Source organism: Hyalella azteca, unplaced genomic scaffold, assembly GCF_000764305.2.
Source record: "Hyalella azteca isolate HAZT.00-mixed unplaced genomic scaffold, Hazt_2.0.2 contig11116, whole genome shotgun sequence".
In the NCBI taxonomy this organism is placed as follows: Eukaryota; Metazoa; Arthropoda; class Malacostraca; order Amphipoda; family Hyalellidae; genus Hyalella; species Hyalella azteca.
In genome coordinates, this window is record NW_025941125.1 from 51,229 (window position 1) to 75,951 (window position 24,723).

Genomic DNA, 24,723 nt, shown 5'->3' on the forward strand with positions numbered 1-24,723 from the left:
TACTTATTTTTTATTCGTTAAATGAATTGTTAGAAGTTTATTCCGCAATTTTCGAATAACTCCAACTGCACAGATGTCAATTTGATTTGTTCGATTAAAAATTCGTTCAAGCGTATTGATAGCTTGCGATAGGCTTTGAGAGAGCCTAATTACCGTCGATTCCTGGCTGCCCCAACTCGTTTCGCCTAAATCACGTCTCGAGGATTAATCAGCCAAGCAGAATTCAACTTTATTTAACATAATTATTAATTACCTTTGTTGAACGTGATTATATCAAAACGCATAAAAGATGAACAAAAGAGTTTTATTCTTGTATTATATTGTGGTAATTTGCCACGCAACGACTATAAAGGACTTTGATAAGGATATTATATCTTCAAGAACCGACAGTGAAGGTAGTGAGAGGACAGGTAGTGAACTAGGAGAAGCTCGCGTCACCAGTGATGAACCTAACTACGATGCAGTAGTCACCGCTGGAGATACGAAAGCTGCGGTTGGTGGTAAATTTCGTAAAATCAACATCGACGTTCTCGATCCTATTGTAAATGGAATATCTGAAAGTATGAAAGGAGTTCGGACTTTAGACATGTTCAACGATTCTTCCGGTCGAAACGTCCAATTGATGGGCGATCAGCAGGTGAGACATGTAACACTTAAACTTGATTGTAACTTGAGTTTCACATAATTTTTTTTAAACCTTGTGCAACTTGATGTACTGTAACTAAAATTTGCTACGTTTGAAAATATTTCTTTCGTGCAATAGCATTTACACATCTTTTTGTATCGCAAAAATCCCTCTATACTCGTTGCCAGAGATAGACTGGCGCCAGCGCTCAAATCAATAAATCTAGCTCTAGTAATCCGCCAAGCTGAACGATAACAATTTTGCGTCGTCATCAGGCTAATTATGAGCTAATTGATTTTGCTTGAGGGCCCATGCACGGCCTAGCAGACCTCATTGATGTATAATCACGTCCTAAATCTGCAGCGCTCGAGGCGACCCTTAGTCCACGGAGGTTTTTTACTGATCAACATAGAAGAGTCCTATAGATGACATGATTTATTAATGAATTGATGAATGCAAAATCCAGGATATCTTACATAGCATATAGTTTTTTCTTTGCTTGGGGCCAATGAAAACCTACATAAATCCACATAACTTGCATAGCCTATAGCTTTGGTTTTGCTTGGGTTCAATAATAGCGTTGATATTTTTGAATGTTATATGATTTTCCTATAGCAAAATCTGTTTGACTATTGTAAAAAATACACGTATGATCTTAAATCGTGATGGTATTCCTCATGAAACTTCATAGCCATCTTTTAGTGGAGAAGCCTCTTGGATATAGCAACTCAACGATGTGTGTAGCTTTAAAGTTGAATTTTCCGTGGACTGATAATTGATATAATTTCGTGGGATTTATGGACGAGCGAAGTGGCAGTTTATAGAGACTACTTCTCCTAGATTCCTTCTTTGATTTCTGCTTGTAATACTTAGGTGGAATACTTAGTTTGTTTCTTTTATTTTGCTTGATTATCTCGTTCAATGATGGCAGAAGCAATCCAATTAAGTGCTGAAACCTTTTTGCAATTGAAGCCTGTTGTCAGGGCATGCGTGTCGCCAAGTAGAGGCAGATGAGGGATCGGAACGCGCTCGATCATAATTAGAAAGCTTTATCTAGCATAAAATTGCGAATCTGGTCTTATCTAGCCCGACGCGAACGGCACCCAACGAGAAACCGGCATGCGGCTGAGCACGCATTTCAGCCATGCACCATTGGACTGATTTTGATTCATGAAGCCATGATTATGCGTGTCGTGTGATACAACGGCGTTCTTGATGTGCAGTTTATTGTACTTTATTGGCGATTATATATGCTAAATATTTATGCCATGCAGTTTTCAGGGCCTTCATTGGTGGTCGAACGAAGCTTGAAATTTTCATGTTATTTTCACTTTGCTACGAGAATTCGTTGCCTGTGCTGCCTGCAGCGCGAGCATCGTGACATTTTCCTCCAAACCTTATGGAGACCCTGATACTGAATCTGCAATTTTTCAGGTTTGAAAATTAAAACTTATATTTCCTGGATATTTCCCCGCAATTGGTGCTAAAACGTAATTTTTAGATAGAAGTACGTAATTTTTAAATAGAAGTTGAGAGAAGTTTATTCTCGCCTTCCAACTTGCACACAGCGGAGTGGCGGTAATCCGACACCGCCACCGTGTGACGCAGACGTGGGCGTCGCAGCTGACGTGTGACGAGAGCTGTTACGATACGGTCACTCCCGTAATTGTTTGATCTTTTTTTTTTAATATTGCTATTTGCGGTTCACATCAGAAACAGTTTTCTAGTCTGCGAGTCCAACCTAATTTTTTTTTCAATCAATTTAAATCCTTTTTCTTTCGGTTGAAAATTTAGTCGCTCAAATTGCAGCAAGTTGTAACACGTTAGTTCATGGTATATAGAATGGACCTATGATTCCGAGGAAAATTTACCAATGTCTCACAGGTAACGACAGCGAAAAATACGAAGGAATCCATACCAAGCTCAACAGGAAATCTTGAAGGCTTCAAGGAGTCAAATAAACCTCAATAAAAGCTAACATTTCCGATTGTATGTATCCACGGAAGCCTTGTGTCGCTGTTACTGTTACAAATTATGACCGCAGATGTGTTGAATCTAACATGATCGAAGTAATGAAAATTTATAAAATTATAAAGTGCCTGTTACACGCATCCGAGGATAGTGTACAGCAAGTTCCTGTGATTTAAATAAATTTGTTGCAGTGAAACCACTTTTCCATTTGTCAGGATCGAGGAACGCGCAGGTACTGCGTTTTTTGTGGGGAAATCGGCGACGGAAATAATTGTAATGCCTCAAACTGGTTCCGGGAATATCAGCACAAGTAAAACTAGAGCATATGAATAACCATTCATATTCAAAGGAAGAAGTATCATGTGAAGAGCAAACTTTTACAAGGCGCCCTAAAGGTTAATAAGAGTGGAATGCATCTGCATAGCTTATACATTCATTAGAAATTTAAAGCAATCTAGTGACATTATTACTTCTAAATTCATATTATAAATGCATGTATAAGCTGTATACCGGTACATATTTTATACTCGATGAGGTATCAGGAATATCGTTGAGTTTAATTAAAAATATTTTATCCGCATAGTGACGCGTGAGAAGAGACAAAGTCATCCCTTTATCCCCAACTATTTCTATACCTGCTCATAGCAACATTAATATCGCCCACTATTCTGCTTTAATAAATAAAAGCATTGAATTTCAGGCCTTTTTGGATCATAAAAAATGTTGCAAAGATGCATAGTGGTCAAGGGTAAATAACTTGAAGCTGATCGAAATTAGGCTGAAAAAATGTTTTGAGTTTTGGAATCGTTCGAATAGTGCTTTGCATCTTTCATCTTGCGTCTATAGTGCATCTCTCGTGTCCCTTATTGGCTTGGAGTAGTTAGTTGAATTATCTGAAAAAAGGTATGCAGCGTCAAATCGCGGCTAAGACGAGTGATGAGCATATGTCAGTATATGGATCGTTTTGTTGAATCGAGTTCACACTAATTATCTATTTCATTTCCTGGAGCTAGTGCTCTTATATCTTGTGTATATGTCAAGGCAGGCCCGAAATAGTATTAATTAACTACAACACTTGACATGTAAAGCCATATCAGTATAACATTTTGATATCAGTTATTGGACAGCTCATGAAGTTTGTTGATGGGTGCAGAAATTAATAACAACTTGTCTCATCATTGATAGCATGGTGCGTTGGTGCTTGCTACACTTGCTTCTAATGCCTATGGAGAAACTATTTTGGTAGGGAATTTCTGAACAGGAAAAGTTTACATTTCATTTGTGTCTGTCACTTAAAAGGAAAACATTTTCGTATTTTAACCGGCTTATTTCCAGTGGGAACCTTGTTTAGCGCCAAACCTGATTAAGAATTCTGTCGCCACTCTGTAGTTCATCACCTTTGAGCTTCTTTTAAACGTTTGAGACGCGTCAAATGAATCACTGAGAGATTATATGCAGACAAGTCTTAGATGTGCACACCTCAACCTGTGCCTTTGACTTGATCATCTCTATTCACCTACGCGGCTTATGAAAATCTTATCATAATCTTAGTCTTGATGCTTGGTGTAGGTTTAGTGGGCGTCCTTCGGTGGTTGTTGCTGGCTAATTCACATCAACTGCAGATTGCGCCGGATCACTTATCAAGTGCAAATTTAGTACTGTGAACAACTAATGTGAGTCTGCATGCACTCCTGATCTGTTTTTTGGGTCGCTCACCCATTTTTTTGTCCGGTGACTTGCAGGTTTCCAGATTGTTCTATGATACAAATAAGATCGTTGGAAAAATATTGTATTTACTCAGCTATTTATTGACTAGTATGTGTTTAACTCATGGAAATGGGTGGATTATATGGTATTATGCGTTGCACAATGGAGTGAACAGATTGTTGCTACAGTAAATTTCAAAAGAAAAAATATATAATAAAATGAACGGTGCCCTGTCGAGCTGGGAGATGAGCTACTCCTCTAAATCTTGTGAATGTTTGCCTGCATAACACACCACCATGGGGGCTCCAATCATGTAAGCTATACACAAGCTAAGCCAGCATTCAAGACTACCATATATAGCTGCGCTTATGTATCTAGGGTTGTGTTACTGTGATACGCTCAGGAAAGACGGGCTGAATAATGTAAATATATAAAATTTTACAGTTAGAAGATTGTTCATGCTCCGTTGTCTGGTATCCTTGCTTTAAACATGACTAAATACATGCTTATAATACTTCATGAATGGGAAACATGGTTAATATAATACTTATGAGGCACGCATGAATACATTCCTTTTAGCTACACCTTCTTTTCTGTCAGCGCAAGATGTCCGTTATCGCAAGCGGTATTGCATCCGTAGGTTTCATTTCTGAATTTCACTTTAAATTTTTAAATTATGCACATAATCGAAATTTTAAAGTTATAACATGATTATGCTCCCGTATCCATTTTTTTAAGTAGCTTAGAAAGGATTATAGTATCGTTTGTATGGTGCTTAGTCGTCATAAGTATCGGTTGAACAATCGAGCCGTTTGGAAAATCTCGGGCAGTGAGGCATGAAACGCAACTATATGCAACTGTAGATGTTGACAAAACATTCGTACTAAGTTGTGCGCCAACTTAAATCAAATGTTCACTTGATGTTCTGTTTCGCGAGCAGAGGCCGGCGAAAAATGTTATGCACAAAGCGTTGACGCGGCCGTCATAAATGTTTAGCCTATTATGCCGCTTTGTATATTGCACATGGCGCCTGGCTTCTCTTGAGGCTTAGCCGGTGTTGGTGTCCGTGATGAGAGATCGCGGAATTCTGTATTTAGACGGACTGATCGTATATATTTGTCTCATGTCCAAATATTGGCCATCCTTTCCCTTCGAATGTTGTATTGATCGATTGTACAAATCTCAATTAATTGTCCATACCCTTCTTGTTGAATTTGGTTAAACAATAGACGAGTAAATTTTGAAATATCAAAAAGAATTATCACTTTTATCAGAGATCTTTCAAGCGTCATGCTTATACTGTATCATATTCGATCAATGAACGATTTGGCTAGAGCTTTTATCTTTTGGCCATTGGTTGCGCAAAATGCAAGGGTTTAGAATCGACTACGGAAGAAATTTTCATTTGTATAAAAAACTGACGCAGGCAAAGTTTCGTTTGGACGAGGCTTTTTTGCCCATTCGTTAACAAAAATGATTATATTGCTAACAGAAAGACATGCGAATCGTTTCTTTTGCTGATAAGAATTTCTATATTGAGCTTTTTTAGACGGTTGTCTATAGACTATTTGTAGACTTGCTCCCAAACAATTGCTGTGAACCCGTTGCTATGCAGAGAGAATACGTAATCTACGCTTTTTCGGCCTTATTTCTTGTTCGAATGGGAAGATCTTATCACAATACAATTTAAAATTATCAAGGAAATTTAGCTCAGAGTTTCTCAATCCATGTGTGGAGCAAGCCAGACCACCCATAATAACTTAGCAAAATTGCAGGTTACGGGGCTCATCCAAGTCTATTTATGCTGGGAATGGTGAGCGAGCTTCGGGCGTCTGATCTCCTTCGTGGCATAGGCTCTTAAATTTGCTTGCTGCATGAATTGTATGGCGCATAATTTTTGTTTCGTCATGGATAAATTAGGCAAGAAAAAGTTTGCTACGTGACTGCATTTTAAGATCGCCGATCTAAAACGCCGTCGTCTACACTCTACAGAGACGAGGCAGACCCCAATATAATTGACCTTTAGTTAAATGAAATCTACTTCGTGCACTGCAGTCATTTAAATTTTTACACACGCACTAAGTTTTACCAAAGCCTGCAGGAATATTATTTTAAACTAATAGAATAATGCGAGAATGTTAACTTAAATAGTGTTGTTGTTTTCAATCAATAGTCCCAAAAATGGATTCCTGGAAATTGAACTTTCTGAGCAGTTTTATTAAGAAAGAAATTCGTTTATTTATAAAAATGTACGAATTCGCGATCATGTCCGAGGTTTTGCATGATTTATAATGTACTACCAATAATTCGATTAATTTGCATAAATATTTCCTTATTCCACTCACATAAATTTATATCCGACGAAAAAATATACTTAAGTTTCAACTTTGTTTCAGGTTTTGTTCATTTATTGATCAAAATTACAGTTTAATACAGCTTATCGTGAAAACAAATTTCTACGTAGATCGTAGGACTTCGATATGTTAACAACTTCTCTAATTCCCTTGAACATTTTACATAACTTAAATGTTATGTAAGAGTAAATGTTTTTCTTTTTTGTCCGTTAAGAAAACGTGGTTTTTAAAAGTTTTTTTATTTGTTTTATTGTAAACTTGGCTTCAAACATCCAGCAACATATGCATCAATTCATTTGACATTATCGATTGTCCGTTTTACATCAACGAATTCAATCAATATTGTTTCGGCGATTGGTATATAAAAAGTTATATATTTCTGGTCGATGTTGCGATGGATTATAGCCATTGTGGCGAGGAAGATAAATAGTCATGCTTGTTGTACCTCATTTATTTCAGTCTCCCCTCTGCCCTCATAACAGAGACATCACTTCCCAGCAAATTTGCTCAGATAGATCATGTGTGCTTCCATCTTTTTTTAGTTAGGTTTTAATTTAGGTAATTTTTATAAGGGGGATATGGTACCTTCCTGTTTTCATTACTACCTATACTATGAAGTTATTCATTATATAAACGAATGGTCCCTCATATGCTCCATTTCTTGAGGTCATATTATATAATTACCAGAGTTAATAGACATTACGTGAAATATTTTAATAGGCTTAAATTCTAATTCTACTTGGATTTTGCCGTATCCTTACTAATTCAATTAATTAGCTACACATGTTTTATTTGCACTGATGCTCCTGCTGTCTTAGCCAATTAGTCAGCATAGGCTAGCATGTATTTGTTGTACGTACATCGTTAGGGCCAGCATTATTATTATGCAGGGTGCGAATCAAAGGCTCATGTTGTCTAATAAAAATTAAACTTATTTTACTCACCAATATGATGCTAGAGATATTTAGGTAGTAATTTGCTGGCGGGGTGCTAATTTATTCGCGGATTTCTTTCGAGCTTACATGTATCAAATGAAATAATTTCGATGTACTGAGCGCTCAATCGTATTAGTAGCCTTTGCTAAGTAAATGGTCAAATGTACCTGACAGGCACTTGGTGAATAAGTTTTATTTTAATTTACTTGAAGTTTTTAATAAGAATCCACAAAGAAGCCAAGGCTGATTAGATGAGTGAACTGACGCTACCTGCAATATGGATCCATGCGTGCTGTCTAATTTAACTTGATTTAAAGTGTATGAGCTTCGATGCAGCTACTGATAACGGGACATAGGACAACCCTGCATGTACAGCTAGTGTACACTTAGCTCCGAATAACTTGTCTAGTTTGCTTATGATCCATGCCGCGCTGAAGGTACGACGAATACCTCAACCGAGAATGATGGTCTTGCTAGACGAGGCTTCGCCATATATAAGCCGTCGTGGCATCAAAGTTATCCATAGGATTAGTCTTGAGTGAGTCTTGTACAGACCGAGAAGAATTTCTTGATTGCTACTTTGATTTGAAATCTCGCTAACTCTTTTGGGTGTTAAAATTCTATCTTCGGCTACTATCTGACGAGCAGCTCTCGACTGATCTGATGATGGAACCTGTCTGTCTAGACATCTGGTTTTAGATTTAGATGTCTGTTTTATTGATGGTTTTTTTGCATTACAACTCAAAGATGAATGTGAGAATATAATTCTATCGTACAGCATATTTGCTCAGTAGCTTCCAGTGATTTAACTCGTCCACATTTTGTAAATAATAAATATTTATGTATATGGTAACGCTTTTAAATTTTGAAGTTTTTATCAAAGGACTTAATAATGAGCATTTGAACATTTCTACATGATGAATGAGTGATTACATGATATTTTAGGGAATGGGTAGAGGTTTTCTTCTACTAGGTTCGTTTTTGTAACCTCGACACTATTGAGGCATTGATAAACGGTCTGTGTGCTAATCCCAAGGGAGGATCATTATTTGACCTTTAGTTGTGATAGCAGCAGGTGACATAAGTTGTTCTATAAGGAGTGTCTTTTTTAGGCTAAATTCGCCTTCCCTAGCTCACTTAATCTGCTTAATCTGCTTCCTGCCTGCACAGATGTCTTCGTGTACGAACAATTTGCATTCGATCATAGCTTTCGTTACAATTTACAATATCCTACTGAATTAAAGGTACCTAATTATATAGACGTAGCTCGAGTAATCACCTGTTCAGAAGCACTGAAACTCATTATAGGTATTACCTAACAATTTGTGTATCCATTACACTGAATTTTGTTTGCCGACTATATAAATGTTATACTATAATATTGAAAATTTTACATATTTATGGACCGCTGATTGGTATTATATGCATGTTTGCTAACTGAAATTCAAATTCATTATACATATTCTAAAGAAAAATAAGTTTAATTACCTGCTACGCTGGTGAATTATCCGCATGTTGGCGTTTGAAGAAGCACGACGTGATTAATGCTAAACAAATGTGGCTCTTATCATTTCATCAATTAAAATTCTACACGAAAAACTAGGCCTGGAAGAGCGGCGGCGATGCAGCAACGGACTCGCGCGTGCCCATGCATAGGCTCGCTAATTAACTTCCTGTACATACAGTTGTGTGGAGTTGACATTCACTAAGAACCTTTCAGCTGTTGCTCGCTCCAGAACTACTTATGACGAACAATATATTGCAATATCATTTAAATTCCTTACTGAGTATACTCAGCATCTAATAAGTATTGGTTACGTAATGTTTTTTAATATTAAGAAGAATAACTTCATGTGAATTATTTACCAATTAAATGCTAAATACAGGAAGTATGCGATCGCAATGTTTCGTCCGCGATTAAATCTGGAAAATTTAATTACGCTTTCCTTCACATTCAATCGTTTGAATTGATTACGAACCACGCAAACCCATACACTTCTTAAAGGTTAGGTTAAGTTCTGGCTAGACAGACTGACGGATGCAGCTAAGAAAAGCTTAAATTTTCCGTGCAAAACAGTTGATCGATTTCGGCTCACTTCCGCGCATGCGTAGTAGGTATCGAGAATGGACGAGTGTAACGGTAACGGAGCTGCCTGATCTTTAACGGCCCGAAGATTAGCTTGTGTCTGGCAGGATGTGAAATCGTTCAAATGGATATTTAGATTCTCGTTGATATTGAATTGAGGATTAGCTGTTAGAATTATTATAATTTGGCCTCAGCGTTCTTCCCGGAAGTAGCCATTGTTTAGAGGTATGAGAAGGTTCATACCTATCGAGAAGGTATGAATTATCATTTGTTAGTACATCATTTGATAACGTCGAAAAACGAAATGCGTCCTATTTATTTGATGCTTATGTAACATAACATAGCATAATGATGTCGGCGCAGAAGAGTAGGCCTGATGTGGCCTGTCGCCGATTTTTGTACTTTTCGCGGTCTAAAAACAGGTCCTTCGACCGGATCTTTTCCAAACTGACGATAGTTCGGAATGGCTACTAGACTTCCACCAGGTTTGATATGGTGCTAGGCATTTTAAGTCTGTACATGTATTTTTCAATAGCTTTATCTAGTTGTTCTTGAACGCGTTCATACTTGGAGAGCCAACGATGGAATCGGGGAGGCTGTTCCACATGTCGGTGATTCGAAGCGAGAAGTGCTGTCGAGAGGATGAGTTGCAACGCAGTTTTTTTTAGCTTATAGCCGTGGCCCCTGGTGTTGGTTGTTGGTTATTGTTTCAATTGCTAGTAAACCTTCGAGGACCTTGTATAAACCATGAGTATACTTGTATACTTCCATTACTAATTTGTGCGCAATGTGTGTCGCACAATTGCTCTTGGGAAGTAATAGAATAGAATAGAAGTGTCGGCGTTGAAGACATAGGGCCCATGGCCTGTTGCCGATTCTTGAACTTTTCGTGACTTGATTCACAAGGGATCCGGCCTTTGGAACCCGATCTTTCCATAACTGACGATTGATTGAGATAGCTGCTGGACTTATTGCCTGCTCCGTAATTTGCTAGGCATTTTAAGACTGAACATATGCTCCTGCATAGCTTCGTCTAGTCTGTTTTTGAAGATGTTCATACTCGGAGCTTCAACGATGCTTTCGGGGAGGCTGTTCCACATGTCGGTGACTCGAAGCGAGAAGAAATGTTGTCGCATGGATGTGTTCCAACGCTGTTTCTTTAGTTTATAGCCGTGGCCCCTGGTGTTGGTTCTTGTTTCAAATTCTAGTAATCCTTCTGGGACCTTGTATAAGCCATGAGTATATTTGTATACTTCAATGAGGTCCCCACGCAGACGTCGATAATGGAGGCTTGGAAGCTTCATAATCTTTAATCTTTCCTCATAGGACTTGCCTTTCAAGCCCGGAACTATCCTTGTTGCGCGTCTTTGAACACTCTCTACTAAATTTTTGTCCTTTTCAAATTTCGGTGACCACACGATGTTTCCAAACTCCAGGTTCGGGCGTACGACAGCAACAAACAACTGCTTCATCGTTTCTAAATCTAGGAACTCGAAAGAGCGTCTGATCAGTCCAAGTCGTTGATTGGCTTTATTAACTTGACCTTCAATATGCTTAGAAAATTTCAACTCATTGTCGATATTAACTCCTAAATCCTTTTCCGTTGTCCGACTTCGACATCGTCACTCTGTCGTTGCAACCGTGTCTTCTCATATTGTAATCTTGTAAATATCGACCTTCTCTTGCATTATAACATTTAGTAACACTATTTTATCTGGTGAAAATTTCCATCATCTGCCCAAGCTTAGTTTCTTGTGAAAGGGTACGAAAATACGCTAAATATTTTCTCATTTCTCTCTTGTCATAAAATGTGCAGACTAAATGATCGAAGATTAGCAAGCAGCGAAAGTTAATTAGATAGCAAAGATTATTTTGAACGCCTTGCACGGGAAACTCGGGTTGATGCTCGCACCTCGTCCGTCAGATTTCCAGACATTTAATCCAAGCTGGACACCGATAAAGAACACGGTTTTCTGAATTGCAGAACATATTAATAATTGTGGCTGATATGGTGAATGCCTTCGTGTGATGACGCCCTGCGTGCTTCTAATTTTTTTATAGATATTCATTCGGATTTTGAACTATATTTTTCGTTTTTACAGATCATATTTTCAAGAAATAATCTGCCTTTAACGTCACGAGCAAAAACTTTGAAAAACCCGGCAATATCCATTAGGTTGTTGCCAATTTTATCTAAGCTGTAAAATGAAACCTCTATAGTGCTTGCCCCGACGATACCAGCTCTAAATGTGGAGCGTTACAGCAGCTTGGTTTAGCTAATGTGCGTCTTTGAAATTGTTCTAAATCGAGCCGACATCGCGTGTTCCGAAAGCTTTTCTGGCATTTCTGAAGATGTAAGGTGGCATTAGCGTTGGAGCGACTAGCTTGTTGTTCTAGAGCTGAACTAAGCTTTGCATTCTATACATATTTCTCGATGAGATGGTAAATGAAGCTTAAGTTACTGAATTTGTCCTTGGAAAAGTACTTCTTACGTGCCTGGCTTTTGTAAATTTTGTTACGTGAAATTTTACACAATTTGACAATTTTTTGTTACGTGACAATTTTGTTACAAAGACAATAAAAATTTTCGTTATTGTACAATTTATACCTATCTATTTAACACAACTCGGATGATTGTAGATAACCTTTCCATAAATCAAAATATGTTTCGAAATAGGCAGAAGATGATTAGTGTGAAATATAGAAAACTATTTGGAACGATTTATTTATGTTAATCCCCTATAGCGACTTCGAGCAACATCTGCTTTTTAAAGCCTGATCAAGTTCTCATTGCACCAACTCAAACACGAGTTGTTCTAACACCTGCATGATGCTCTATTTTTTTAATAAATTGCACCATATAATCTCCGTTGGAGTACTGCTGCTCGAATTTGCACAAACATCTTTCAGTTTTATTTAACTTACTAGATATGCTTGATTAAGTAAACTTAATTTGTAAATGCCATCATTATTTACGGCACAACTTCCAAAGATGGTCATCAAATTACGTTGGTGTATTATGCAGACTTAGATGGCATGTATAATTTTGTGAAAGCTCGACCTTCCAAAATTTAAGTCTTCCTCGCGAGAAGTTTGAGATTGATCTCTTGTTTACTGCTCCCTTGAATAACTTAAGGCTAAATTCTCCTAGCTGTCTAATGTTATTAATTATTATTGAGTAAACAGCATATAGAACGACCACACAACTTATTCGAAACGCAGTAAAACCAAACAGCGCACACTTTACGTACTGATCCAATGCAACACATAACATAACATAGTGATGTCGGCGCTGAAGCGTAGGCCTGATGTGACCTGTCGCCGATTCTTTTCCTTTTCGTGCCTTGTTCACATTTCGTGCCTTGTTCAAACATAGAAACACAAAGTTACTTTCCGCCTGATTCATTCCTTGTCATGTCGTGTCTCCAGTCACATATTTCAGCCATGATTGTCAATAGAACGGAGAGTCGCGCTTGTTCGTGCTTGGCAGCAGCACACGTCAAGTTCTCTATTGACACGACAAGCCCGCGGCCGAGAATGTGCTCAGCAACGCGCGCGTTGCAATTGTTGGGGCAAGCCAAGTCTGACTGACTTCAAGCCCTAAGAAAAATATTGCAATGCTCAATGTGGCCGGTGATATCTTACGTTTCTTTCTGCTGTTTAGTTTTTGGGTATCAACTTAAGCCTCTGTTTTTTTATTATTTTTTTATTGAGATGTATTTAAGTCTAAACCTCGCTCAGGTTTTTAACTAACCAAATTTTTTACCGATAAGTTCTGAAGTCAGAATAGCGGTTTATGTTCGCCGCTGCCAAGTTATTGATTGATTTAAAGAATCAAAATGCTAAGCTTGATAAATTCGTAAGTTTTGCATTTCATTTTCGATTTAGCTGCTGAACGACACACCATCTATTTTTTAAAAATCAATCGGATCGGATGCATACTTCTTGAAATTTTTTCCTGTTAATAAGCTTTTTAAACCAATAGCTATAGATTTATTCACGGCTTAAATATAAGAATTCTTCGCGGTTCATCTTTTTTTTAATTATTTTACTTGATACTAAAAAATCTTTCGCTCGCTACAGATTTCTGTTGATGGAACTGAAAGCGCAACGAAGTTTCTACTTCATGCATCTGGTATGTGCACCTACAACGTTGTTCATAGTGGTGATTTTTATTCGCATTGCAAAATGTCTTATATTGTACATGAAAAAATAGTACTAATATTCGGAAATACATTCGAGCCATTTATTTTAGAAATTTTAGTTTTTATTATCGAATCTAATGTATTTTAGCTGCACGACCGCCCAAGGCTACGAGCTTCAGAGGAATCAACGGGAAAGAGAGAATCATCAAAAATGTTAAGCAGCGGCCATTCCATGACACCCTACGCACCACAGCCAATCTTCTGCCTGATTTTAGTTTATCTAAACATGAGCCCAGGCCTAATTTCTCCATTAATAAATTAATCACTCCTGGGTCACAGCTCAATGAGGTAGATCTCACATGGAAGCCTGGAAAAAGTAAGGCTAAGACTGGCGATGAAATTGTAAATAAGTTCTCTAAGAAACAATTTAATATCTTTCACTTGCCTAAAGTTAACAACTCAGGGTCCCTCAAAAATGTTCTCGAAGTTCATACCAACGAGTCATCTTCACATATGACACAAATTTATTTAGCAAAGGAATTTAAGAACCGTTTACATATATTGGAAAAGGGTCAAGGGCAAACGAGGCTCCATTTGTACAGCCCTACAAATAATATCCCTTTTTCGAAAATTGCTATGTACAGTCCGAAGAAGTTAAAAAAAACCTTCAAGGCATATAATAATTATGAAACAGAATTGCAGCATCGCAAGAAAAGATCCGTGATTGTTTCCGAGGAAAATTCACGACACGATCTTCACTCTTCTCAATCAAGACGGGAGAAAAGAAGAAAACAAAACTCATCATTGCCATCCAAAACGCAGACTCCAAATAAGCTTAAGAAATTGAAGAGTAATATTCATAACAGAAGGAATCACAGGAAACGCGTTTCCCGGACAAACGACAGCAAGAAAGAAACATCGAGCAGAAGCAGCAGCAGCGAGCAGATCTTCTCTGAGTGGTCGCCGTGGACGCGTTGTAATAGACGCTGCAAGCAGAAGCGGCGGCGACGGTGTAAGAAGAAGGATTTGTGTGGTACAGCTCGCATCAAGGTAGAGTATCATTGTATGGTGCGCTGCACAGCCCGCATCCAGGTAGAGTATCATTGTATGGTGTGCTGCACAGCCCGCATCAAGGTAGAGTATCATTGTATGGTGTGTGGCACAGCCCGCATCAAGGTAGAGTATCATTGTATGGTGTGCTGCACAGCCCGCATCAAGGTAGAGTATCATTCTATGGTGCGCTGCATTGCCCGCATCAAGGTAGAGTATCATTCTATGAACTACGATTTAATTGAACGTTTACTGAGTTTATCCTGAGACAGTTTATTCACTTTAAAGTTTTATGTTGAAGCGGTGGGAATATTTATGAGTCAAGGGTCGGCTTGACGATGCTTATCTCAGCTTTATTCTGCCCGCATAAACACTGAACAATTTCCCGGCAACTGCGACGATCGAGCGTCTCGGTTTCAAATATGGCCAAATGGCCGACCAAAAATAATTCGTTTTGATTTTCACGACTGTGCACTTCTTTTTCTGTATCGTGTTTATTTCGTGACTTTTGTAGTTTTTGCGGATCCAAGTAGTTATTTCACTATAAATTCAAAATTATGTCGTGCTTGTTGACTGTTTATTTCTTGGAATTTGCGCTCCTTCTTAGGTTTTTTCTGCTCCACGTGAATAATTATGCTAGAGATGAAAGTTGCGCCCAACCTGTCCACTGTAAGCTGAATACTATACCATCGTTGTTTCTAAAATGAAAAAAAGACACGTTTTTAGGATCTTGGTAGCTTATTTTCTCAAAATTAGATTTAATTCGGAGCATCTCTGCAGTCCCATATTAACTTAAGTCGTGTACCATAAATTTCATTGTATTCCAGGAAGAGAGGTCATGTTTCGGGTGGCGGTGTAAGAAAAAACCCAATAAGGACTCAGCAGAAGAGGCAAAGCTGATAGCATCTACGCCGCGAGGAGAATCTCATCGAAATGACCGCATTTCAAAAATAAATCGACCAAAGCCATACGAGTCTAAAGAAACTACCGCCAACCATCTTGTATCCGAAACGGTCGGAAAATTAATCTCAGATGACGATAACAACGTGCAATATGTCAAGAGGGAACAGAAAATTGTTGCTCCCGACCGACATAACCATCAACACAACCGCCTACATACGCATCGCCAATATGCCAATCAGAACAATCGACAGCCCTCAATAATGCACGATAATTTAACAGAATTGGATAACAAAATGAATACTTTGGAAACAGATTCTCCTGCTAGAAATGACCACCAGAGACCAGCGAGACGAAGAGCGTTTAAGGTGGTACAAGGGCGCAAATCGTCTCACCGAGACTTGCGCCTGCTGGTGAATTTCAACGCAGTTTTCTACTCGAGGTGGTCGGATTGGGGCCATTGTTCAGAAACTTGCGTCACGTCGCGTTATAGGTAAATTGTAAAGTAATAACATAGAATTATATACGAGTATTAGTTATTTTTTATTATTTTCTTTGCACGTAAAACACATGAATCTTTATTTTATATCACACCCAGTAGATTTTGTTGAGACGTTTTACGTTTACTGCATCTCAGTGTAGGGTCGAAAAATTTGCTGTTTTGGTTATCCCCTACTTTACATAACAAACTCGTGATAGAACTGTGAATAAATTAATTTTTCTTCAATTTCCCTTCCTTAGACATTCCAATTTTTTATAATTTTTATCCTTGGCCTTCAGATGGTGCAAGTACCGTTTGTTTTGCGGCGGAGCGATCGTTCGAGAAGAAGCCTTTTGCTACACACCAGGCGACGCTTGCGAGACTAAGTACAAGGAGGAAAATGGCGACGTTACGACACAAGAATATCTTGCGAACTCCATCGAAGAAAAAACTTCAGTAGAACTAGCGAAAGACCGCCAGGATATTTTGGATCCTTTTGATTTCTTATCAGGCGAACGCGATGACATTTCAAGACTAGATAACAGAACACCTGACATGATGGAGGATAGGAATAGTTATCTGGGGACTAACTACAATGATCCCTTTGCATCAAGATGGTCTCAATCAAGCTTGCTCTGGAACGAGCTTGGTCATGGTCACAAAGGCTTTAAATGGTCCCAACATAGAGGACATGACACTCAAACTTCAGATGAGGCTCGGAACAGTTACAACATCGTTTCGGCTGAAAATCCTTTTGGTTATTCCAGAAGATTTGGAAATGTTTGGGATCCAATCCGATTCGATGGATCTGGGGATATTAAGGACCACAGTAGAGATCCTCGGTACCATCGGGCAGAACACATCAATGTACCTACTGATGGAAGGAATTACGGTGGCGAGCAGGCCAGCCATCATCGTCCCTTCCACCAAAGATATTCAAGTCATCGAGACTTCAATGCCCCATTGAGCTCTGGTACAGGTAAGCTCTATCCCAACGGGGCAGGGTGGTACAGTGGTTATTGTTCATAATACCAAGACTGGATGGAACAGTGAGTCATTGGTTCGATCCCAGCTACCTGCTACAGTTCTGGTCAAAACGGCAAGAAGGCCGAGCTCTTAAGCACAACGAAATTGGAGCAGTTAGTTGCGTGTTTGAGACCGCAACGAGCTGGGAATATTCTGCGATGTTGAGAATCGGCAACAGGTCTAATGCAGAAACCGCTATATTGTACTGACCTGGACTGTTTTATATTGTACTGTCCTGTACTATACTATACTACTATACGATACTATACTATGCTATACGAATGAGTCCAATAAGCTCTGTTACCCCGAAGTCTATGGTAAGGTTTAATACTCATACATATATCCTTCACGTTGGCCCGTCTTTGTTGGAAGTATCTATCATCCCTTGAAATATTTTGTACCCCCTGGATATATATGTATCAGTTTTTAATTAATATACTTCATGTTTTTACTTTCAGGTATAACTTTTTACTATTAGTTATAGTACTGATTACCTTGCCGAGGAAATTGAATGCTTGTCGAAATCATAATTATCTAGCATGCTAGTCCCTCGCACAAGCTGCTTCGAGTTGCTGTTTGTTTCCCTCCAGATTTAGAAGATGACGAATTCAAGGCAAACTTATTTGGCACCAAAGTATCAGCATCTACTTTTGCAACTTCGTCGTCTCAGCAATCAGCTCAATCGTCGTCAGTCGCATCAGTGCCTTCGTTTGGACTCTTATCTGCGACTTCATCTTCCTCATCTGGCCAGTCTTTGCCAGCTCGAGCATCCGCCGTTTCCGGCATCATACCCCCAGTGTCTCCCACAAGAAACTCTTCGCTCCCCTTAACCCACTTTACGAGTTCAGTTTTTCCTTCAATGGATGCTTTAGCAAAACATCCTAATAGCAGTTCCGGAAACTCTTTCCCTCATTTTTCTGACTCAACATCACTTCACGGAGCTATTCAGACTTCTCCAGAATCTCCTTTTGATGATATCTTACCTGAACCTCACCAGTCAAAAATCGTGCGAGAGGACGAGAAAAATTCAGAGAGATTACTTGACGAAGAAGAAATGACATCTATGGAACTCTTCGGAACTGATGAAGCCATCAAACGCGGCAGCTCCGAAAGCCAATCAAACGGCGTTCTTTTTGATCTGGTGCCTCTAGACTCAACGCCTCCAACCTCATCCCTTGCCTCCCACTTATCTTCCTTCTTCTTGTCCCACCCAGATTCAGTTGACATGAAACCATCACACTATCATAACAACCATTCATCAAGAAACCATCTCACTATCATAACAACCATTCATCATGAAACCATCACACTATCATAGCTACCATTCATCATGCAACCAGCACTCGTAGCACAGCGGTGGTTCTCTAACCATTTCAGCGTGATCATTTTCAAAGGGTTTTCTCGTGCATGCGTTATCGTCTCAGTTGTCTTCCAAACATCCACCCCATTCAAGACCACAGCCGCTGCAACAAAAGACTAAATGTTGCCTTCAGTTCAGCCCAAGAACACTAATGTGCGCTAACAGCTTCTACCTTCTCTGTAATTTACGGACCGCCAATGTAAACGAATTGTTAGCAGAAACCAAACTACCTCTAAACCTTTTAAACCTTTCCGGCTTTCTTCACCCTCCCCAACCCCCTCCTCCTCTTCCCTCCACTCCCCCAATTTGAACGCAGTTTGTGGGGTCAGCACTAAAGGCCTTTGGACCGAGGGTCGTGCGCACAACACCTCCAGAGGGATGGAGGACGCTCCAAAAAATCTAGGCCTAAATTTAAAAATTCTAGGAGGCCGGGAGGCCGAGAGAGGACAGTGGCCATGGCAAGTAGTCATCCTCAACAGGCACAAAGTGAGTTAAAACCGTGCTGTGGTTTTGGAATAATTTTTAAATGATTTTTATCGTGAAATATCTTGTCCCCAATATTCTCTATTTAAAAGAGTTGTAAAAAGAGTTGGAAAGAGTTGTATGCACTGCAATATCAAAAGGTCATGCAGAGGTAGTCTGTTGATAGAATTATTCTTTGATTATTCGAAATAACACTTCATTATCTGTAGATTGTTTTTGTCACTCAATTTTAATGCATTCATTTCAAAGATCAAAGGTGCTCGCTTCATTACTTGCGTTTGATCATCCGCACGTCTGCTGATATCTTGCTCGTTAAGTCAACCGACTCGCCAATATCGTACGCATGCCTATACATGATTAAAGCGTTAAAGTTTATAAATTAAGTATGGCAGTGTTCAAGTTAAATAATACAGTATGGTAGAGTTCAAATTGAAAAATAATGTATGGTAGTATTCAAGTTGAGAAATAAGGTAGGTATAGTGCGCCCATGTTTAAAAATACACAATTTCGCCGCACCATTGAATCAGCAGATCGTTTGCAAGGAGGTATCTCAAACTTAACATTTTAGGCTTTCTTTGTTCAACTACAATGAAAACCTAAAATGTTAAACCCAACAAACCTAAGATATTTATTTGCATATGGGCGTTTTTTGGGGTTTTGAACTTGCAAATTGTGGCTAACGAAGTTAACATACAAAGTCACCAAGTTCAAAATATTTGATAATATTTAAAATTTACTCTAAGTTAACACAAATTTATTTCTCCATAGTGCCAGTCTCGGTAGGTAAAACAGCCCTTTGCATGATTAGGCGTAATTTGTATTACAATTTAGAAGAGGACTAAACGACCAACTTGACGATCGTCGATCTAAAACTCACTAAATTTCGTCCCTGATTGCTAATGACTTCTATAATTTTGCCCCAGCTGATCTGTATTGAATAGCACGAGAATAACACGCACGTATTTTCGCATCGAAAGAATAACACGAATGAAGATTTATTAATTTAAAAATTTCAACGTGCAAGGAGTTATCGTATGGGATATTCGTGGATACTTGTAGTCTCTTTAGTAGTTGCTGGCTCTACGCAAGACGCACGCGTCGTCGTCCCTCTTATCAGATTTGGCGCCAACCGCCGAGTGGCGTACTTAGCTGCATGAGAGCAAAATTAGCTTCTTCGTTTCTCTTGTATATAATTAGCGTCTTCGTTTCTAATTAGCTTCTTCGTTTCTCTTGTATATAATTAGCGTCTTCGTTTCTAGCGTCTTCGTTCTTCCTAACATTCTCTTGTCATGGTCGCTGCTGCGATCAGTAGGAAAACTTGCACGTGAACGCAACATATCGACCCACGCGTTGCTATGGCGACCAGATAGCCAGCGAAGCATCCTAATAAAGCTGACTTAATTAGGAGCAAAATGCGTCGATATTTCACGTGTCTTTAGAGAACATATTATGCGCAACTCGCTGTGAAGAATTATTGAGTCGGACTGAGTTTGTATTACCATACAAAGATAGAGCTAAATAATTACAGGGAATAGGAAATAATGTCAGCGTAGTTGGCATGAAGCAAATATATTAAGAGTTTCAATACAAACATGGGAATGCTGATGAAGACGGTGTTATCTTACATAGAATAAACACAAACATAATGGTAATTAAAAATTATATGATTTATTAACAATCCTCGCAAATAATAATAAACAATCTGTAATTTCCGAACCTTGAACTATTCAGTAAAAATTATTTGCAAGAAATCAAAAACTAGTTTTTGCCTCATATTCCTGCCACGCAATCCAAGATGATCACAATAACATATCAGAGCATCAAGATATGATCACAATAACATATCAGAGCATCAAGATCTTATACACATCTAGATGTGTATAAGAGACAGGTCTTCATGAGCTCAAGCGCTGCTCAGTCTTCATGAGCTCAAGCGCTGCTCAGTCTTCATGAGCTCAAGCGCTGCTCAGTCTTCATGAGCTCAAACGTTGCTCAGTCTTCATGAGCTCAAGCGCTGCTCAGTCTTCATGCGCTCAAACGCTGCTGGGCGTGTGATAACAATAACATTGCGCTGTACATAAGACGACGACGTGTAAATGATAACTCCACGGTGCATATGACACTACAATGTAAGAATGATAACTTTATGGCGTGTATGAGAAGATATGTGAATGATAAATTCACTGTATATATGAGACGAAGATGAGCGCATGTTTTTTTCATGATGTATACGAGACGACGATGCGCTTCGTTGGTTAACCGCCGTGTATTTATGACGCTTTTTGATCCTCACGATTGCCATCGTATTCATCGCAAGCATTTTATATCTTCATATGAAACTTGGTCAATGTAACAATGTGACTTGGTCATCAAACGAATAAATAAACAACTTCGAATCGAAGGAGATTGAGTTAATTTATATGAATATAAATTCTTGAGGATATTACGACTTACGAGAGACTTACACTTACCTTCAATACTCATGCCACCAACATTATACGACAGTATGAATAATATACCAGTCAAATTTGTTGCTCGTAGAAAATAACATTGCGTAAGACTTTTCTATCGTATATCATGCAATTGTCGGTAGCTTTCACAATATTTTTGTTTGCTTAATTGGACAATACTATTGGGTGACGGATTATGATATTTTCTCTGCAGCTTTGAAATATATTTACAAGTCTTACTTACTAATCTTGTATCAGTTGATCAGATAATCTTTAAATGTGAATAACTTAAATCCTTTCTCGACTGACGGATTCAAAGCTGTTAATGTTATTTGTATCCAATAACTGGTAAACATAGTTATTGTCAATAGACAATAGATTTAAGTCATGATCAGTCAATTTAAGTCATGGATTCTAAACGATTCACATCTTTCACAGCTGCATCATTTCGTTCGCAAATATTTTAATTCATATTAACATCACTTTAATTGATCAAGCCTTATTAACATCACTCACAAAGCCTGGACTTGTATTATGCGTGTGGGGACAGGAAGCGTTCTGTGGGGGCGTTGTGGTGGGGCCTCGGTGGGTGTTGACGGCCGCGCACTGCGTCAGGAAGCGCCTCTACGCGAGGCTCGCCGAACACGACCTCTCCGTCAGGGAGGGCACGGAGATCGAGTTCAGGGTGAGACTTTCTCAACAACCGTCGTGAGACTAGATACTATTTTTTAAAAAATTGGTTTGATTCAAAATGCCTGAACTCTCGAAAAGTGAATCGAGTTTCATATAAGCTCTATAGCACATTGACTTAATTTATAATGCGCATACCTCAACGAAGATATTACCTAGTTTCGTCGGGCCTAATATGTAGTATTATAATGCGATTCATTTCCTTTTCAGGTGTCGGAAACCATTTCTCACCCCCTGTACGACTCCACGACCGTTGATAACGATATCGCGTTGTTGCGGCTCCCACAACCCGTTGACTACACCCCGTACCTTTCCCCGGTGTGCCTCCCAAACCAGGGGGAGCCGCTCCCAGTGGGGCAAATTTGTACCATCATCGGGTGGGGAAAAGAAAGACACACCCACCTCTTCGGCACAGACGTCCTGCATCAGGCCGAGGTTCGGACTGCAGCATTGCAGGAATACTTATTAAGCCGCTTCATATTTCTCCATAGACGTTTTATATTTTTCGATATCATTAACTAGAAACCAACACAAGGTATGGACCTGATGTTCTTTAAATCTAAGCAGAACTTGTAGCCAATCCGTTTATTGGCACAGAATTCATCCCAATCACAGTCAAGATATTATTGATGTGAGCCATTGTTTCTGATTTAGTGATGTTATTCTCCACGCGTCTCTCTCTAAATATTTTCACTCGACGTTGGTCAACAGTAAATCAATAGTAGCTGCGTCCCTCCTAAGTCTTACTGTGAAAATAAACGGTAATTGGTTGCGTAATACTCAGCGACATAATGATTTCTTAGGAAATCATTTCTACTTGATTAATTAATCACTTGTTTGTAGACATTGCACCAGCAGCTTATTTACCCAACTCTTACGCACGTCAGGTTCCGATCATCCCGAACGCGTCGTGCAGGGCGGTATACCGCGACTACTACATCACCCCCAACATGTTCTGCGCGGGCTACCGCGGCGGCAGGGTCGACTCCTGCGCTGGTGACTCGGGGGGACCGCTGCTGTGCCGTCAGGGGCACGCATGGTATGACATATTAAAGGATAATTTATTTTAATTGGTTCTTTGTTATATGGAAATAAATTCAAAAATTCTGTGTATTATGACTCGTGCATGAGAATTAAAGATGTTGCTTATTTCACATATCGATCATTTTATCCAAATTTAAATGCGAGTCGAGTTATGTTTTATCCACTTCCGACTCTAACGTAACTTTGCGTACGCCGAATTCTTAGGAGTTTTTCTTTCCGGGGAACGTTCTTTGAAAGCTCACGAGTTTCTGATATAATTTAATTTCAGCGCTTAAAAATGTATTTAAATAATCATTGTCGCAAAGGCACGTGGTGGGCATCACATCTTTTGGCGAAGGCTGTGGCAGACTCGGCAAGTACGGCATCTACGCGCGCGTGTCCAACTACCGCACGTGGATACGTGACGTCATGAACGCACACGCGCAGAGCGCAACGAGTGAACAAGAGGCACGCAACACGGCGGATGCGTGGCGACCTCGTCGCAGGGCCGGCGAGCGGAGAGGCATTTAAGCTTCGGCTACGAATGCAGTAACCGTTAGTGATATTCGCGCATGAAGGCCTGTCACAGTCATAACATGAAATTCTGGCATTGAAAACAATGAATTGTCCACGCATGCTTATCAAGATATGTCGCAGATATTACATTATTGTCTTATTTTATTCACAATGAATCGAATGTAGTAAGAAGTTGCAAGAAAGTATTGGGGAAATCTTGAATATAAGAAAGTAACTGCGTCAAGGGAGCTGCCTCGTGATTGTTTTCAAAGCATGTAGGATTCATCTGGAGATTGCAAGATTTCGCGTCGAAGGAAGAGCTGGAATAGCAACTTAAGCAGAGTTGATACTATTTATGCTAAACGTGTATGTAGAATCTCGTTTATACACTCAAGTTAATGCATTTCCATGTGCGAGCTCTCTCTAGTTCCGTAGTTGCCAAGTCAGCTGGCTCTCCACTTAGCTCCTGGCTATACCACAATGCAAAGCCATGTGCTGCGTGATATCTCGTCTTGTAGATGATTACCACCGAAACTATCAATTTACCCAAAGTCAAATGACTTCGACTTCTGTCGCTTTTCGACATCAAGATTTAGGCAGAATTATTCTTCCGATACGTTCAATGTTGCCTGAAAAAATCCCATATTATCTTTATAACTAAATTGTTCTAGTCTTGATAATTGTCAAACTTGTCACTGAATATAAACGTCGGGTAACGCGACAACCTTAATTTCGCACGAGGTGCACGCTTAACACTGCAAGGTTGCTGCCTCGAGTACGACTATTTTATACTGTGTTGTACATTTGTAATATAACCACGAAAACGTATACAATAATGTGACAATAATCGTTAACTTTCAAGGTTCTTCAAATTGCATTAAAGATTTTTGAAGTACCTCTGCACAATTCCTGTCCTTTCGC

At 39.2% G+C, this 24,723-nt stretch overlaps 1 protein-coding gene across 1 annotated transcript; it reads left to right on the forward strand.

Annotated features, from left to right (window-relative positions):
- On the forward strand, nt 1-24,719 carry LOC108683286. Its single transcript, XM_018172589.2, has 11 exons — nt 1-637; nt 13,762-13,813; nt 13,972-14,873; nt 15,701-16,266; nt 16,554-17,233; nt 17,871-18,597; nt 18,856-19,126; nt 22,124-22,258; nt 22,474-22,698; nt 23,151-23,302; nt 23,613-24,719. Exons 1-11 carry the CDS (start codon nt 290-292, stop codon nt 23,815-23,817), a joined length of 4,263 nt encoding a protein of 1,420 aa, XP_018028078.1. The 5' UTR covers nt 1-289; the 3' UTR covers nt 23,818-24,719.
- Nucleotides 24,720-24,723: the final 4 nt, after the last annotated feature.

Coding starts and splice junctions, on each gene's coding strand:
- LOC108683286 (XM_018172589.2), top strand. CDS start 290: ATGAACAAAAGAGTTTTATTCTTGTATTATATTGTGGTAATTTGCCAC. Junction 17,234..17,870: donor CCCATTGAGCTCTGGTACAG/GTAAGCTCTATC, acceptor GTTTCCCTCCAG/ATTTAGAAGATGACGAATTC. Junction 19,127..22,123: donor TCATCCTCAACAGGCACAAA/GTGAGTTAAAAC, acceptor GTGTGGGGACAG/GAAGCGTTCTGTGGGGGCGT.